Here is a 16,174-nt window from a genome sequence, read left to right as displayed (position 1 = left end):
CAAACCATGCCGCCCCGTCGCACCCCTCCGCTGCTGCCATGGCGCTGGCGCTGGCATGGATCTCCATGACCTCTCCAAGGTGAGCATCATCTCTCTCGCCAAGATCTACGATCGACCTCCTCTTGCAATTTTTTTCTGACAATCTATCAGGAGTCTTGCTACTGGTTTATCATGTTCTTGGTAGATTTTTTCAACCCCTAATGGAATTGGATCTGGTTTGGCACTTTGGCAACTAAGGCTAGAGACATACGACCAAATTAAGCGCGTAAACGCGTGAGTACTACAAGAGGCGGATAACTGAAACACTCTTTATTTTCAATTATAATAGTACTAGTAGATTATATGAAGTAGGTAGTAGACAAATTCAGCGTACTGTCGTTTGCAAAACTTTAGGTGAGGTGACGTTTGAAAATAAAAAAAATGGTGTGTTGATGTCTTTCAAAAAGAAAATCAGGCATAATCGAAAGCCCTGGTTCACGAAATTTTCGTTGTGCGTGTGCATTGTCAAGAAGGCAAGAAGAGCACTAGCTTTCTTTCCAAGAAGAGGTTTTTAAGTTAAATTAAGAGTTTTTTTTTTCATCAAGGTGGTAGACCCAAGTGTAAATTGACCAAATAAAAGTTCATGTCTTCGAAAAGGAAATCAAGCACGATGGTAAGCCCGGATTAGTGTGAAAATTGGGAAAAAAGAAAATCAAGCACGATGGCAAGTTCATGTCTTCAAAAGGAAAAACAAGCACGATAGTAAGCCGGTTAAGTGTGTAAATTGAGAAAACGGAAATCAAGCACGATGTAAGCCCAGATTAGTGCGCAAATTTGAAAAAAGAAAAAAAAAATCAAGCACGATGGCAAGCAAGTTCATGTCTTTAAAAGAGAAGCAAGCACGATGGCAAGCCCGGTTAAGTGTGTAAATTGAGAAAAAGGAAATCAAGCACGATGATAAGCCCGGGTTAAATCGTGAGACAAAAAAAAAAAAAGGGTTTGCACACGATCGTAAGCCCCGTTCTGTTAATCCAAGAATTGGATCAAGTGAATAACTGTTTAAATTTGGCCATTTATTAGTCTCGGCCCGCGCCCAAGGTCTCCACACGTGTCTCTGACCCCTCTCTTCGTGAAGAGGAGGGCGCGGGCGCGAGACTTTCCGCGTTGCCGCGGCCGCATCTCTGCGGTTAAAAAGCCCGGGGACTTTCCAGAGCCACAAAGGGCTCGCTCACTTCGTCGCGTGCGGGTGGTTTGGAAGCTGCCCACGGCACCTATAAGGGGGTGATCGCGAACGCAAATTGGCGAGGTGGTACTATTGTGTGTTTGGGAGGTGTGCGCGCGGTGCGTGAATATCCCGACAAAATCTTCTTCTTCGTCCTCACCTCGAATCCCCGTTTCTTGTTCCTTCGAATCTTTGATCCTGATCCTTTGCTTCTTGAACTATCCCGTGTGAAAAATTCCAATCTTTTCTTCCTTTTTTTCTACCTCGGGTGGAAATTGCTCCTCTTCTCGACCAGACTCTCCCTCGAGGAGCTCAAAAATCTCTTCTTTTTTTTAGTTATTCGCCAATCTTTTCCGAGTCGATTTCATCCGAGATATAGTGCGCGCGAGGAGGGGAAGAGAAATGCAGCCGGCGCCAGGCGGCGCGCCGGGGGCGGCGGCGTCCTACTACGCGCTGTACCACTTCGGCACCAGCGGCGTCGCCGTCGCCGCCGCCACCGCCGTCACGCACCCGCTCGGTCAGTCAGCCGACCTGCTCTCTCTTTCTCAGCACGCTGCTGCTGCTTGTGGTGTCAGGATGAGAGGATGGGGATGGGAAACCCTAGGAGGAGATGTGGAACATGGAGCAGCACATTGGCTAGGTTTTCATGACATGTTTTATAAATTCTTGGAAGTGTGAGATCTAGTTTGGAGTAGTGCGTGGGGATTGGAAAATGGGAGCACTTGAGCAAAGGAGATTTGCTTGCAAAATTGTGGGTGCATAATTCAGGTCTAATTCCACCCATCAGATGCCTGCGTTGTAGCGATGTTAATTCCTTCTACATTGCAACATGGTTGTTTGTGGAGTAGATTGTGTGGAGCAAACCAGCGAAAAATGTCTGGTTTCGGTTGTTTTTTTGAGGTGGTATAATCTTTCTTTCCATGGTAGCCAGCCGAGATGAGACGAGTACTGGAGAAGGGATGGGTATAATTTTAGGGTTATGAGTGTTCAGTGCAATTTTCTGTGCTTACTGCACAAAAGAAAATAGGAACATGATTTAGAATATAATTTCTTACTAACTGAGGTTTCCAACGTTCAGACATTTTATATAGCTTGTCGCCTTTTCTTTTAGAAAAGAAGATAGAAGAATTCGGCGAATGACGCTTTTGTCTAATATACAAATAACTTTCATGCACCACAAACAAAATGGCTGATTTGGAGTTAAACTAAACTAAACACAGAAGGATTTAACTAAACTTGAATAGAACACACAAGAAAATTCGTGATATTCATATATTTTGTTTCTGGAACATAAGTGACTCCTTATATATGTACCATCACTTTCTCCCTGCAGATGTTGTCAAAGTTAGGCTCCAAATGCAGCTTGCTGGGCAAAGAGGAAACTTAGTTGGAATGGTACTCAGTCTCACACAATATAATACAGTTTCCTTTGTACAACGTTCTCAGTGTCGCACCATATAATGGTTTCTTATGCATAAGGTTTTGTTACCCTAAATTTGTTTCTAAGTATGTTAATACTATGAAACATTGAAATCTGTCAGGGGACAATATTTACACAAATGGTACAATTGGAAGGGCCTAGGTCACTCTACCTGGGACTTGCACCAGCATTGACTAGATCTGTCATCTATGGTGGCCTTCGATTAGGATTATATGAGCCCTGCAAATATGTCTGCAATTATGCATTTGGGTCAACAAACTTCGCTTTTAAATTTGCATCTGGAGTAATTGCAGGTGCCCTGGCAACTGCATTGACGAATCCAACAGAGGTTTTGAAGGTATGCTGTTGAGGTATGTACTTCATCAAAATATATGGCTTGTTTTATGAGCTTGATATGGATTAAACACATCCCGTAGGTAAGATCACAAATGAGTACAAGCAGAACCAGTACAATCGGAGTGCTTAAGAATATTGTAGAAGAGGAAGGGATCAAAGCACTTTGGAAAGGAGTTGGCCCAGCAATGGCAAGGGCAGGCTGCCTCACGGCATCACAAATGGCTACTTATGATGAGGCTAAGCAGGTATGTACCATTCTGATGTATCCTTATGATAATGACCAGCCCTTTAAATATCTTAACTTATGTTTTTTTCTGTCTCTATTTGCTTTAGGCATTGCTGAAATGGACACCACTTGAAGAAGGTCTCCAATTACATTTCATGTACTGTGAATTCTTTTCCTAAAATTCCATGCCTATCCTTCAATGAAATAAATTGACGGCTATCTTCTTTCTGATCGAAGGTCAAGTTGCATAGCTGGAACAGCTAGTACTCTCGCGACTGCACCTATAGACATGATCAAAACAAGGCTAATGTTGCAACGTGAGTGCAAAGGTGCCAGAGTATACAGGAATGGTTTCCATTGTGCATACCAGGTATTCATCCTTTAAATTAGGAACCGTTTGCAAACTTTGCCCTCACAAAAAAGGGCTGTTAGCGAACCGTTAAAATTTGTTGCTAAAAGCAGCATCAGATTGAGTACTAGTTGGTAGGGGTGCAAGTTGAGAAAAGCTATACACAAATTAGAATGCACTAGTTTATAAATTGCCAGCAATTAACAAGAAAGCCTAAAATGGCAACACAAGAGGTGGCTGCTCTAAATTATCAGATGACGTGCGGTGCCTAAGCAGCTCATACTGTATACTTTTTGTTTGAAATGAAGTATAAAAATTTCCTGATATGACCATTTCCTTCTATTATAGTTCTAGAATACCTAAATATTAGCACATCCTCAACTTCAGTTTATCTGACCTTTTTTACCTGTCTGCTAGTGTCTGCTATCTTCTGATATTTCATCCTTTCTTGGTTTACAGGTTGTTCTGACAGAGGGCGTAACATCGCTTTATAAAGGGTGAGTCTCATGCATTGCATATAATAGTTCCTCATCATGCCTGAGGAAAAGGAGAAATCCATCGTAGCTTAACTGATATAGAAAATGGTGTAAAACCAAGTATCAGTAGGAGAGCTTATTGTAGATTATCTCTTTATCCATGCACTGTTTCTGTATACGTCTCCATTGATTTTAAGCTTTTGAGCATTAAAAGTTAGAAATTGAAAGTTCTGTGTGTCAATATATACAAGTAGAAGGCTCTGTTGCAGGATTTAGCCATTTATGTTGCATGGTTTACAGGTAATACAGGTTATACGTGAAGTAGCCCATATCCAGTGATCTTGTATGTTCTTCCAACTAGATTTTCTGACAGCTTCTCTCATTTTTGCAGTGGGTTTGCCGCCTTTGCAAGATTAGGTCCTCAGACAGCAATCACCTTTGTTGTGTGTGAGAAGCTTCGTGAACTCGCAGGAATGACTGCCATTTGACAATGCATGACATTGAAGGATGCATTCCAATAGATGCTTAGCTGGTGGCATTTTTTCTTTAACTCCAGGCATTATCAACATTTTTAAGGATTCATTACAATTTACACCGATGGAAATCCATCAGAACTCCAAGCACCTTCCAGATTTTTTTTGTTTTGGCTTGCAATTAAATGATGTAACTCTATTTGTTATAGTGGTACAGTCACACTTTCTTGTCAAGTAACAATTATTTGACAAAGTATACAGAAGAAAGCAGAAGTGAATAATTCAATTATCTTATACATTGAATTATTTCTAAATTCTAATTCAATCTGCATCAGATCCATGATGGATTTATTTTTATTTTTATTTTTTTGTTGAGAGCATGTACAATCGGCATGGCCAATGTGCACAAATATTGATCGTTGGAACTTCATTGCTTGATTTGCCTTGGTTGTCACAAAAGAAAAAATTATTTAATAAATGTTTCGAATCTTATGGTCCGATTTCGGATGAATAGCACCAAGTCCTACAGGAATTGAAATGCTATTTATTTCCTTCCAAATTGCCACAAACAGATGATGCACTAAAATACATGAATGTCAGATAACTTGTACTGGAACTTTTTACGGTTCAATTCTTCATGCTCTACAACGATGGCCTCATCATGTACAACAATCATTATTTGACAAGAAATTTTACTTTTTGTCACTCTTACGAGTATTCAAAACAGATTTGCCACTTGCTATAACACGTAGGCCCTTCCGAGTCTATAATATATAAGTCCAGTGATAAATCTGTTATGAATATTTATAAAAGTAGCAAAAGGTTAAAAGCCTCGGACATGCTCATACATAACAATTTTATCGTCTTATTCTGTAGTACAAAGGAGGAAAAATAAGAGCTGCAAAATGGCTGTTTATTTTGTTTCTCCGTATATTGGTTTGATTCAAAATTGAGCAGTCTTATTACTGTTACAGTCATACGTGCCAGTGATGCTAGGTTTTTTTTTTCCCTTATCTCAGCAGAATACAAGGATCAAGAAAGAACTGATGAATTTTCTCCATATATCAATACACTTTCCAATGAATGTACATACGAAAATGGTCACAATCAATTTCTTCTTGAACACATGAATTAGCTCTATTTTATCTCAACTCGACTTTCAGTTTATTTTTCACCTCTTCTCGGACATTCCACTGCAGCCAAATTACATATATGGTCATTATAAAATAAAGATACAGTATCTGAAATCATATAATAGAAGTCATGATACATACCTGCATGTCGTTGATCTCCTCATCTGTAAGTGAACGTTCCATTGACCTATAGGCTATCCTATAGCAATGACTCGTCATTCCTTTCTTGTTGGTGAAATTATCAATTAGTTTTACCTGCAAACAAGCAGAAACTTTAGCTTGCTAGGATTCTGATGAGCCTCACAAAATATCACCACACTGCTAAGCACTAATATTAGGTGCCCAAAGTTAGCCCTCCAGATTCACCAGTAAATGCTACTCCCTCCATGGACATTTTTCTGTCTTGCCTAGATTTGCCTAGATTTATACAGGTGCTAATAAATCTAGACACATAATAAAACATATGCATTGATTCATGGATGAATCTAGGCAATTCTAGAAAGTCTTATAATATGAAATGAAGGGAGTAATAATCTAAGTTAAGGAAATTAAAATACTTAAAGCATGTTCCAATAAAGGAGTTTGCATTAAGCATTCATGTTGTGTGGATACGGATAAAATTGTTCTGAAAAAGGGCATAATACTAGCAACAATCAACATAGATATACATAAAACAAAATTATAAGCCTGTTAAGACTAGCACATATACTTCACCTAATCGGGAACTTTAATACCCACTAAAACATGGAAATCCTTGCCATTATGCTATTCTTTGCAGTAATAATAAGTGAACAATTATACAATAAAACAAACTTGAAATGACTAACTCCAGTATTGTAAATTCAATCTACTGCTATGGACCAAATTTACTAGGCCCATACCTCCTCTGCAAGATCTCCAGCAATTCCTCTGACAACCTCACACAAATTGTTCTCTGTAAATTCCTCATTGATCCAAAAACTCATATCCTTGTAACAAGGTGGAAACTGTAGAACAGCCAAAAAAACTGTTAGCACGGCAATTTATACAAAAAATAAGCAAGTTAAAGTTATCATTGGACATGCTTGATGCAATTGCCATAAAATGTAAATATATATTTATGATAAGCAATGCTAACCAATATATCCATCCACAGGCACCGGGTGCACTACAACTCAACATTACAAATATATTTCAGCTTATATATTTCTAACATTGAGAACCTTGCAGGAAACAAGTCATATGCAAAGCAAGAACAAGAGAGAAGATAGAGAGGGCAACAATAGATGACAGATAGCACCCAACAATTGTAATCACCAGGAGTTAACCAGTTTTACAAGTCCACTGAGGAAAAAGATTGATAAACTGCTGAATTATTGGTAATAAGTGCTGGATACTATCTTTCACCTAAATTATTGCTCTTTCAGATCTGCCCTTTTAATCATTACTTTTTTATATGACATGTGTAACCTGGCTTGGAGCTTCAAAGATTCAATATACGCAATATATACCATGGACATCTTGGAATTTATTTGCTGATTATGTTACCACCATCCCAGAAAAAACAAATTTCTCGTCCCCCAGAAATTGTTTTTTTTCCTGGGACAGAGAGAGTACTTGCAGTAGAGCCCCAGGAGCCCGTGGAGAGGCTGGGGTATTATAAATGCAAATCATATTGAACTATTGATGTAAACAGTTTCATATTTGAATACTGCATTCTTAATCGAACTTCTCTGCTAGATGGTCCAAATAATGTAAGTGACACTTTAAAATAATTTCAAGCACCGAAATACTTTAGTTTGATCTGTTCAAGTGGATGTGCTGAAGTCCAGCAAAATGTTGTCTCCGCTATTATAATTGTTTAAATTTTTACTCTTTTCCAAGACAGATGAAGAAGCACTTGGCATACCAAACTGAACTATTCTAGAATGGATGATGCATAGATAATAGATTGCATATGGTAAAGGAAAGTTGTGGCTACATACCTTAGAAAATGGCTTAAACTTGACACCAAGCTTGCCTTCTGAGAACTGAAAGATGACAATATGCACATTTTAGTTATAATATTATATAACAATACTCACATCTTACCCACAACGCTATATGAGTAAATGCAACAAAGTTGGGACAGCCTTGCCAACCCCAAATTAGGTCAATAAAGCCAAACTAGATCCTGTAAATATTGCTGCAGAAATTTAAACTAGGGGTGATTCAGACACTTAAAGTTTACCCCACCAACTCATCGTCTACATACCACAGATGTCAGTGTGTCACAATGAGTGGCACCAAAGGGATCACTTTAGTGGTATACAAGAAATTAGTCCTTTAAAATATGGTAAATTAACTAAAGAAAGTATAGATTGAGCATAGGGTAAAACCAAAATCATCATTTATTACGAGTGAACTATATCAAGAACCATTTTTTTTAACCATAACTTCAAGTTTGTTGCTAGTAACCTTTAGATACATTTAACATTCATATTTTATAATTGAGAAAATTGATAAATGTAGTCCTTGAGAGTAAATAAAGGTGGCAGAGAGTTAACTTTACTGAAGGAAAATAGAACATACATTTCAGACTTCACCAAATCATTCTAAGAAAGATGACAGGGCTGAAGAACCGTAATGTTGGCAACAGATTTACACATCATCATGAGACAGATGGGACGGCCATAGTAGCCAACTCAATATAAACAAATTTGCCCAGAAATATTCATCATTTTATTTTATTTACTGAATATAAACTAATGTAGAATAGATTGCGCAAAATGATGGATAACTAATAGTAGAAATACCTGGGATGTGAATCGCTTGTCATTTGACCAAAAGAGTCGAATATCTGGAATATCAAACAGGACCATCGCTAAGCGCTCCAAACCTAGTCCAAAGGCCCATGCCACATGATCTGTCCTGCCATTGTTTTTCAAAATCTCCTGCTCAGTGACTCCGCATCCCAGAACTTCCAACCAATCATCCTGCAAAGGCAAGAGAATTCATCAAATCAGAATCATGCCAACATAGGTTGTGTAACATGCTTTACTTGGCCTGAAACCATAAGAGAATAGGTAGATCCACTTGTATAACAACCTGAAAATATATCTCGAGTTCAAAGGATGGGTTAGTGAATGGGAAGTATGTGTCAACCCATCGCATTTCCACAGCACCTGCACACATGTTTCTCTATAATTAAACCAACGCATGCATATTTGATCATTTCCTTGATGATAAGGACAGAACAGCCTATAAATAGTTTACCAAATAGATGTTTTGCTAAGCCTTCCAGTGTTTTCTTGAGGTCTGCAGCTGCATATGCTGTCCCATCCATGCCAGAACCCGACCATTCATCTGGAGAGAAGACACGGAAGCCCTCCATCTGCGTGTATAAAAGATCATCAAAACAAACCTTTCTTTGGAAACAGTTCAAGTGATCTGGATATATTTTTTACCTGATGGAAGCATGGATAATGAGTTGAATCAATAGAATCCCTACGATAAACATCCCCAGTTACAAGGAAATGTGTGTGTCCATCCCTTAGCAGCTCTGCTTGATGAGCAGAGGTATGACACCTTAAGACAGTTTGAGCATCAACATAGTATGTGTCATTGTAACTCCGGCTCACATGGTCAGCAGGGACCAGGACATCATCAAAATTCTGCAGCAAGCATGACCTTAAGGTTAGCAATAATCATATGCTTCAAAGAACATTCTTACGTAAGGTATAAAGTTGTGCATGTATTCCACAAAAAAGCAAAGTGTGCAAAGTGAAGCCAGTAGAAGATGGCACAAAATGGAAGGAACAAACAGTTAAACACATCACACCAACCAATTGCTAGCCCATACCTGCCTGATAGAAACAAGAGGACATAGGTCATCGAACTTGTTAAACAGCCCAGAAAAATTCTTATCAAAGTATTCGTAAATAGTGTTCTTCAGAATCCCTAGAGGGTGATTATCCCTCCTATGCAGCTGCAGGCCAATCTTTGAGTAAATTGTGTCCGGGACATTGTTTGTCGGGTCCCCTTCCTTCACAACATCTACAAATGCCATAAGAAAATGAGTGGATTCAAAACATCCAGCAGCTGCCAACATCACATGGAGCACGACACATTGTATATTGTCTTCAGGCCTTAGAATGCGCTGATTTGAACCATGCAACTCAAGAACTTGAAACTACTAGTACCTACCTACTATAAACTCACAACAGTTCCGGAATTTCGACAAGGCTAGCAATTCTTTCCGGGATTTTGACAAGGCTAGCAGTAACTCCTACACTCACACCCTAAGCATGTGGTTCCAGGATGCAAACCCCTTAGCCCACACAGTCTTCAATAATGCTGTCAACACAATGGCATGATTACCCAACTTAAACCCCGCAAACTCTACACGACGGCTCTCCCCGGAGCCCACTATAGAGCCCAAGATCCCGCCTTTAGGGGCGGAGTCAGCGACAAACTCACCCTCCCGCGCGATCTTGACGCCGCCCACCTCCACGGCGGCGGCCGCGGCAGACGTCCCGAGCGCCCTCCGCCGGAGCAGCGCCGGCGGCGGCGGAGGTGAGGAGTGGAGGAAGCGCGCGAGCGGGGGGCGAGGACCAGGGGCCCGCGCGGGGCCGCGGGAAGGGGAGCAGCGCGCGGCGTGGGGCGCGGGGAGCGTGGCCATGGCGCGGACACGAGCGCGGAGGTGGCTGGAGGCGCTTCGGATAAGCGGGCGCATGGCTGCCGCGGGAGGGAGGGGGGTTTGGGCTTCTTGGGTGAGTGAAAGCGAAAGGTAGGAGATGAGTGAAAGGGGTTAAAGGGGAGAAGAAACGGTGGTCAAGGAGATACTAATTCATAGCGAAAAAAATATAATCCTTGGATTGGAAGGAACACATAGGTTTCACTCCAAATTTCAGTTTATTAAAGTACTTTGAAAAGGAAAAGAGAAATACAAGTTGATTTTATAAGAGTATAAATATTATAAATATTCGAACCAAAAGCTATCGTAAAGTTATATATTTAAGCTACAAATATCGTGAAGCTACACATTTAAGCCACATCACCAAAAACAACATCCAATAATGTTAAAACTCCGTTGATTTTATCGATAGCCATAACTTTTAGATGTTTCACCCAAAGTCCATACGCTATTATATATGTGAATTAATTGTTAAATCTATGATCAATGATTTTGAACCCATGATGCATTTCATAATTCCTCTGTCCCAAACATAAACATTTTAGTATCTATACATTTTACTTTTATATAGTTGAAACACACTAATTAGAAAACTCAACATTCAAACATACCACACCATCGCCCACCGGCTATTATTATGTATAAAGCTCATACAAGCGCGTTATATCATCTCCAATTCATTATATTTTAAATATTAATATATAATGATACCGATGGAAGACGCCATAGCACTCATTTTATTGTTGCCCGCCGCGAGCACTGATTCATCTTAACATAATATGTGTCGGTTGAGCACATCGTCCTTATCTGTTGTAATGGCCCTGGAGTCATTGTGCTCAACTTATGGTTTGAGGTCATGGGGATGATGGGTTGCTGCCTATGGTATCTTGCTCAAACCAACTTTGTTGGGAGAGACAATTGTTTCCAGTAGCAAAACGGTCATTACATATATTATATATAGATTATTTTCTCTAAAATTTTAAGAAATCATATAATAATATGTGTGATATCCACCAACAAATAACAATTTTTTATTGTGTCTAGGGTCAAAACCACATTCTTGTGGAGTTCTCTAGCAAAGACTATACATGTTTTAAGTATCCATAGTAAACTTTTTTCAAGAATTAAATGACTATTTGGTCTAGAGGAATTTCATTAGAATCTTGGAGAAATTGAAATATTTCATATGAAAATCATAAGTTCCAAAGATGCCCTACATAAGGTGATTGACAGAGAAGTAGCAAAATTAAATAACCATGCATATGATAAAGTTTAAACACTATAAGTTTTTAAAATTTGGGACAAATAGGACAATATTTTATTAGAATTTACAAACCTTTTCCCCAATCCCAGCTAAAAAAATACTTTATCCGTTTCATATTATAAGTCAGTTGAATTTACCCTAAATCAAATTTCTTCGAGTTTAACCAAATTTATAGACAATTATAGTACCATCCATATACCAAATTATTTTCATTAAATCCAATATCGAATATATTTTATAATATTTATTTTATGTTGATAATATTGCTATGTTTACCTATAAACTTAGTCAAACTTGAAAATAGGTTGACATTAAAACAAACCCAATTTTCAGTGGCCAAAGCTTGCATGTGCATTCAGAGATTAACTCTCAACGGTCGTGCATTGATTTTTATCCGAAAACAAAGCAATGTCCACATCGCTCCCGAGAAGAAGCAGTCGTTCGACACAAATATGACGATCATACTAGGAATTTTGTTTTTCATTAAGCGACAATCAAATTGAGACGGAGGGAGTATATTATAAGATTTTTTGGGTTTGTCTAAATTTATCCATATTAATGTTTACATTATATATATATATTCTAGATTTATTAGCATATAAATAAATGTAGACAAGTTCAAAAAATCTTATAACGTGAGCATCTCCAAGAGATGTTTAAAATTGAGCCCTAATACTAAAATTTGAGAATTAGACTAAAGATATATCTCTAACATGTTACCAAATACATTTATAATATTTACGCATACCTAAATTAACTCATTTGTATCCTAAATTTATGACAAAAATTTGTATTCATAATACAAGTTATTCAGTTTTAGATTTCTATTGGAATAGTGTGTAATTTTTACAAGCAATATTGTTAAGATAAGCAAATGTAAATATATATAAAATAAAATATTGTTTGACTTTTTTACTTGTACTATTTGACTATTTGTTTTATTCAAAAAATTATGGAAATATTATTTATTTTGTTAGTGACTTAATTTATTATAAAAAAATTTTAAACACGACTTGTTATTTTTTATATTTATACTAAATTTTTAAATAAGATAAATAATAACTTAAAAAAAAGTGAAACATATTGGATTACGAAATGGACGTAGTAGCATTCTTTGATGATGCTCTCACTAATAAGTGAATAGTATACTGGCTATGGAGCCTGTGGGCAGCCGCCCATAGTGTACGTGGGCCGTGCGCCCGAGTCGCTACGGCGCGCGCGGTTTCCTTCGCTTTCCCACCCTCCAACGCTCCAATCCCCCCGGCCGCTGGCTAGGGTTTACGGTTCGCCGCCGCCGCCGCCGCCGCGATGCAGGCGCTCCGGGAGGCGGAGGCCGAGCTGACGGTGTACGTGCACCCCTCCAACGCCGCCGACGTCCGCCGCGCCGTCGCCCGCCAGCTCAGCACCACCCTCTTCTCGTGCGTCCCCTTCTCCTCTCCACTCCCTTGGTCCGCGCGAAGAGCTATCCCTACTCGGCCCCCCTGTACGTCGCTCGGTCGGGCAATGCGAGGTTCCGCTGATCTTGGTTGGATTAGAGGAGGAGACATGTATGGTGAAATTTCTGGGAGTTCTAGTTTGGAACTAGATCGATCGATCAATGCAGCTAAGCTAGACTAGATGTTTCAGGGAGATGGTGTATAGGTTATACAAGCCGTGCACTCTGATTCCATGTCTGGAACTGTTGCAAAGTTTCAGTCATTTCGTTTCTCTGTTTAGTGAGCTTTGATATGGTGAGCCATTTGGATGACTGGTAATCCTGCACAGGTATGAAGACCGCTTTGACGGTGTGTTATTAGCTCATGAGGTTATCGTCGATGGTGGTCAAGCGAAGATCCTGAATGGTTTGGTGCCATTTTTCGGCGTACTGGTGCATGCGAATCTGCTGCTCTATTCTCCCCAGCCGGACATGATCCTTGGTAAGTTCGATTCTTGGTGGACTCCGCTAACTTTGGAATTGTAGATATGGACCTGCTGAACAACATTTGTATCATTAGCTCAAACCATCATGTTATATTTATTGTATGAAATTGCAGCACCTTGAAGAGACCAATTTTGCATTGTTTTGTAATATGTTTGCCACTGTTACATTGCTATTTGTGTGCTATGTGGTAAAAGTTTGAATTGCTCTGATGTTTAAATGCTTTCTAACTTCAGAGGGGAAGGTTGAACTGCTTGGGAAGGAATCAATCCATGCCATTGTACTAGGGGTTTTCTCAGCAGCCATCATGTCAGATGATATTAATGAGAGGTTCAAGTTCAAAAGAGTAAGACCAGCTTTTCTCTTAACAATGAGGGGGATGAACATTTGACTAACACTTTTTATTCCCTATATAAATCTGAATGAATTTCACTTATTACCAATTGAACAATCCTTATAATGATAGTTATGTTCAGTTACATTTGATATCCTCTTTCATGTAGAGAGGTGATCGAGGAAAATTCATAAGCCGGTCGGACAAACATCATGTGATAAGAAAGGGAAGCATGATACGGTTTTCTGTAAAAAGGTAGAGGCTTTTTGTCAGATTCAAATCGTTAAGAGTATTTTTATATATTTGTATTTTTCCTATGTTTTTTGTATTGACTGCATGTTGCACATATACATGTTCTGTCCTGGGATATCAATATATTTCCCCTGCTGTGCTGATGAGGGATTGAGGGGTTCCCAAGACTAGCAACTTTAACTGAAGTATAGTACATTCTAAAATAATGTGTCAGGTGGAGTCAGTAATATGGACAGGGTTCTGTGTTCCTGGTACCCATGCCACTTCATAGTGGGCATAGAGCACTAGCTTTTTAGCTTGATTCATGTCTATAAGATGTATATAAGAACCTCATGATAGATCCTGGTATGTTAAGATTTATACAAGAACCACATGATAGATCCTGATGTGATTGGACATAGTTAATGTGACCATGTGCATTCTGAATCACATAAATTAATCATGTCCATTCTTCCGATGTTCAATTGTAGGGTGGATACAGAAATGAATTGTCACATAACTGGATCTTTAATCCCACCTCATACTGGATCCATGCATTGGCTATCAATCCATGATGCCGAATATACATCAGAAATCAACAGGTGTGCATATGTTACCATATTCCCTGTTGTTAAACTAATATTTTATCCCTCTTTAACATTTTTTAGCTTTTGAGTAATACATGTGCTGCTCAATTTGCAGTCATATAAGGAGATCAGGCAATATTAGAATTAAAATTGAGCAGAACGAACAAGATCACAGAACATTGGACAATGAAGATGGCGTGATAAGTTCTGAACGACCGCACAAGTCCCGAAAGAGGGCTTTAGAAGAATGATGCATTTTATAAGTTTACAAAGGATTCTGTTGTAGTACAAAGTTTAGCTCTTAGTTTGGAACATGGTAAGCTACTGAAGAGCACTGATTTGTTTTGGGGACACATGAAATTGCTTGTGCTGCCTGCGGATACTCATTGGAGAGAGACATGTTCCATTTCAGTAGATAGTTGTTTTGCCTGGTCAGAAGCTACAATCCACAGCTCTGAGAGCGATTTTGTAGTATTTACACCTGCAAACAACATATGATTCCCTTTTTTTAACGTAGATACAATAGACAAACGCAGGACATCACGGGTTTAACGTCTATTTAGAGCGTGTTTGGTTTAGTAATGGGTGAATGGGATATGGCTATCCGTATTTTGTTGGATATGATCATTTTTTTTTTGGGTTTGGTTTGTATGGATGGGATTGTCTATTTATAAATAATATATATATATATATATATGTATATATATATATGTATATGTATGTGTATATGTATATGTATGTATTCTTAGCGATCTAAAAGACAAGACAAAAATAAACTTCGGCAAAAAAAATCTCAAAATTAGGTTTGAAATTTTAAATTTTTGACTTATAAGCATAAGTGAAAAGATGTGAGTTATGCCAAAATATGGTAGGGCTTATTTGTTATATATATTTGTTTTCAAAATCTAATAATTTGAGATCTTGCTTTAAACATTTAAGTAAACATTTGATTGTAATGAATATAACACTCTAATCAAATCATATATTGAGCAAATGATTAGGAAGAAAAAAATCATTAAAAACTTGCTAACAGAAAATTAGGCACGCCGCAGCCAATTAGAGTATACCAGCAAACATGGACGGCTTTCCTGATGGTTGGATGGTCTACTTATTCAACATATTAAAAAGAATATATTCCTTTGTTAGTTATCTTATCCCAAAAATTCTAGGTAGGCATCTCCCATCCAGCCCCATTAATCCAATCAAAAGACACTCTTATCAAATCCAGGCTCGTACTTTATCTGGCACGGTAGTGACTCTTTCGATTAAACTTCTTTTTGTATGATAGTTCGTGGTTTGATCGTGTTCTTTTTGTTGAATCTTTTAGGCGCAGGGAGAACAATGTGTTATTAGCGTATAATTAACTAAATGTTAATTATAGTAAAATTTTAAAAGATAATTATTTTATTTTTATATGAAAGAATTCTTCCTTAAAAATACATTGTCTAGCGCTTTAAAATAAGTGCTCAGAAAAGTGAAATAAAGTTAGCTCGTGTGAGCAGCACATGTAAACTAGGCGCAGAAAGCTGGATCCCGAGCATGAGAGCATCT

At 38.5% G+C, this 16,174-nt stretch overlaps 3 protein-coding genes across 5 annotated transcripts; 2 read left to right on the top strand and 1 right to left on the bottom strand.

The window, feature by feature from the left end:
• Positions 1-1,221: 1,221 nt before the first annotated feature.
• LOC102718419 (mitochondrial substrate carrier family protein ucpB) lies at positions 1,222-4,775 on the top strand. 2 transcript variants are annotated; one of them, XM_015842699.2, is made up of 8 exons: positions 1,222-1,320; positions 2,535-2,596; positions 2,743-2,979; positions 3,059-3,223; positions 3,312-3,361; positions 3,442-3,574; positions 4,013-4,050; positions 4,421-4,775. In XM_015842699.2, the coding sequence occupies exons 2-8, from the start codon at positions 2,558-2,560 to the stop codon at positions 4,515-4,517; spliced, it is 759 nt and encodes a 252-aa protein (XP_015698185.1). In that variant the 5' UTR covers positions 1,222-1,320; positions 2,535-2,557; the 3' UTR covers positions 4,518-4,775. The 2 variants fall into 2 exon arrangements, with proteins under 2 accessions (XP_015698185.1, XP_006664603.1); XM_006664540.3 differs by having other exon boundaries at positions 1,223-1,718.
• Positions 4,776-5,401: 626 nt separating this feature from the next.
• LOC102712594 (phenylalanine--tRNA ligase, chloroplastic/mitochondrial) lies at positions 5,402-10,369 on the bottom strand. Its single transcript, XM_006664013.3, has 10 exons — positions 10,073-10,369; positions 9,456-9,649; positions 9,061-9,267; positions 8,870-8,987; positions 8,702-8,778; positions 8,410-8,589; positions 7,600-7,644; positions 6,517-6,621; positions 5,777-5,890; positions 5,402-5,695 (listed from the first exon to the last, which is right to left on the bottom strand). The coding sequence occupies exons 1-10, from the start codon at positions 10,326-10,328 to the stop codon at positions 5,645-5,647; spliced, it is 1,347 nt and encodes a 448-aa protein (XP_006664076.2). The 5' UTR covers positions 10,329-10,369; the 3' UTR covers positions 5,402-5,644.
• A 2,371-nt stretch (positions 10,370-12,740) lies between these two features.
• LOC102712316 (DNA-directed RNA polymerase I subunit rpa43-like) lies at positions 12,741-15,039 on the top strand. Of its 2 annotated transcripts, none has more exons than XM_006664012.3 (6): positions 12,741-12,971; positions 13,318-13,469; positions 13,708-13,817; positions 13,975-14,060; positions 14,528-14,638; positions 14,739-15,039. In XM_006664012.3, exons 1-6 carry the CDS (start codon positions 12,862-12,864, stop codon positions 14,872-14,874), a joined length of 705 nt encoding a protein of 234 aa, XP_006664075.1. In that variant the 5' UTR covers positions 12,741-12,861; the 3' UTR covers positions 14,875-15,039. The 2 variants fall into 2 exon arrangements, with proteins under 2 accessions (XP_006664075.1, XP_015698511.1); XM_015843025.1 differs by lacking the exon at positions 12,741-12,971 and adding an exon at positions 13,042-13,100.
• Positions 15,040-16,174: the final 1,135 nt, after the last annotated feature.

Source organism: Oryza brachyantha, chromosome 12 (assembly GCF_000231095.2).
Source record: "Oryza brachyantha chromosome 12, ObraRS2, whole genome shotgun sequence".
In the NCBI taxonomy this organism is placed as follows: Eukaryota; Viridiplantae; Streptophyta; class Magnoliopsida; order Poales; family Poaceae; genus Oryza; species Oryza brachyantha.
This window is presented reverse-complemented; position numbering and strand designations above follow the sequence as displayed.

Excerpts from the sequence above, each read along its gene's own strand:
- LOC102712316 (XM_006664012.3), top strand. The coding sequence starts at position 12,862 with ATGCAGGCGCTCCGGGAGGCGGAGGCCGAGCTGACGGTGTACGTGCAC. Across the intron at positions 13,470-13,707 it reads CCAGCCGGACATGATCCTTG|AGGGGAAGGTTGAACTGCTT; the intron begins GTAAGTTCGATT and ends TTCTAACTTCAG. Across the intron at positions 14,061-14,527 it reads ATACGGTTTTCTGTAAAAAG|GGTGGATACAGAAATGAATT; the intron begins GTAGAGGCTTTT and ends GTTCAATTGTAG.
- LOC102718419 (XM_006664540.3), top strand. The coding sequence starts at position 1,604 with ATGCAGCCGGCGCCAGGCGGCGCGCCGGGGGCGGCGGCGTCCTACTAC. Across the intron at positions 1,719-2,534 it reads CGCCGTCACGCACCCGCTCG|ATGTTGTCAAAGTTAGGCTC; the intron begins GTCAGTCAGCCG and ends TTCTCCCTGCAG. Across the intron at positions 2,980-3,058 it reads ATCCAACAGAGGTTTTGAAG|GTAAGATCACAAATGAGTAC; the intron begins GTATGCTGTTGA and ends CACATCCCGTAG.
- LOC102712594 (XM_006664013.3), bottom strand. The coding sequence starts at position 10,328 with ATGCGCCCGCTTATCCGAAGCGCCTCCAGCCACCTCCGCGCTCGTGTC. Across the intron at positions 9,650-10,072 it reads CGTCAAGATCGCGCGGGAGG|ATGTTGTGAAGGAAGGGGAC; the intron begins GTGAGTTTGTCG and ends TGGCATTTGTAG. Across the intron at positions 5,696-5,776 it reads AGGAGATCAACGACATGCAG|TGGAATGTCCGAGAAGAGGT; the intron begins GTATGTATCATG and ends ATTTGGCTGCAG.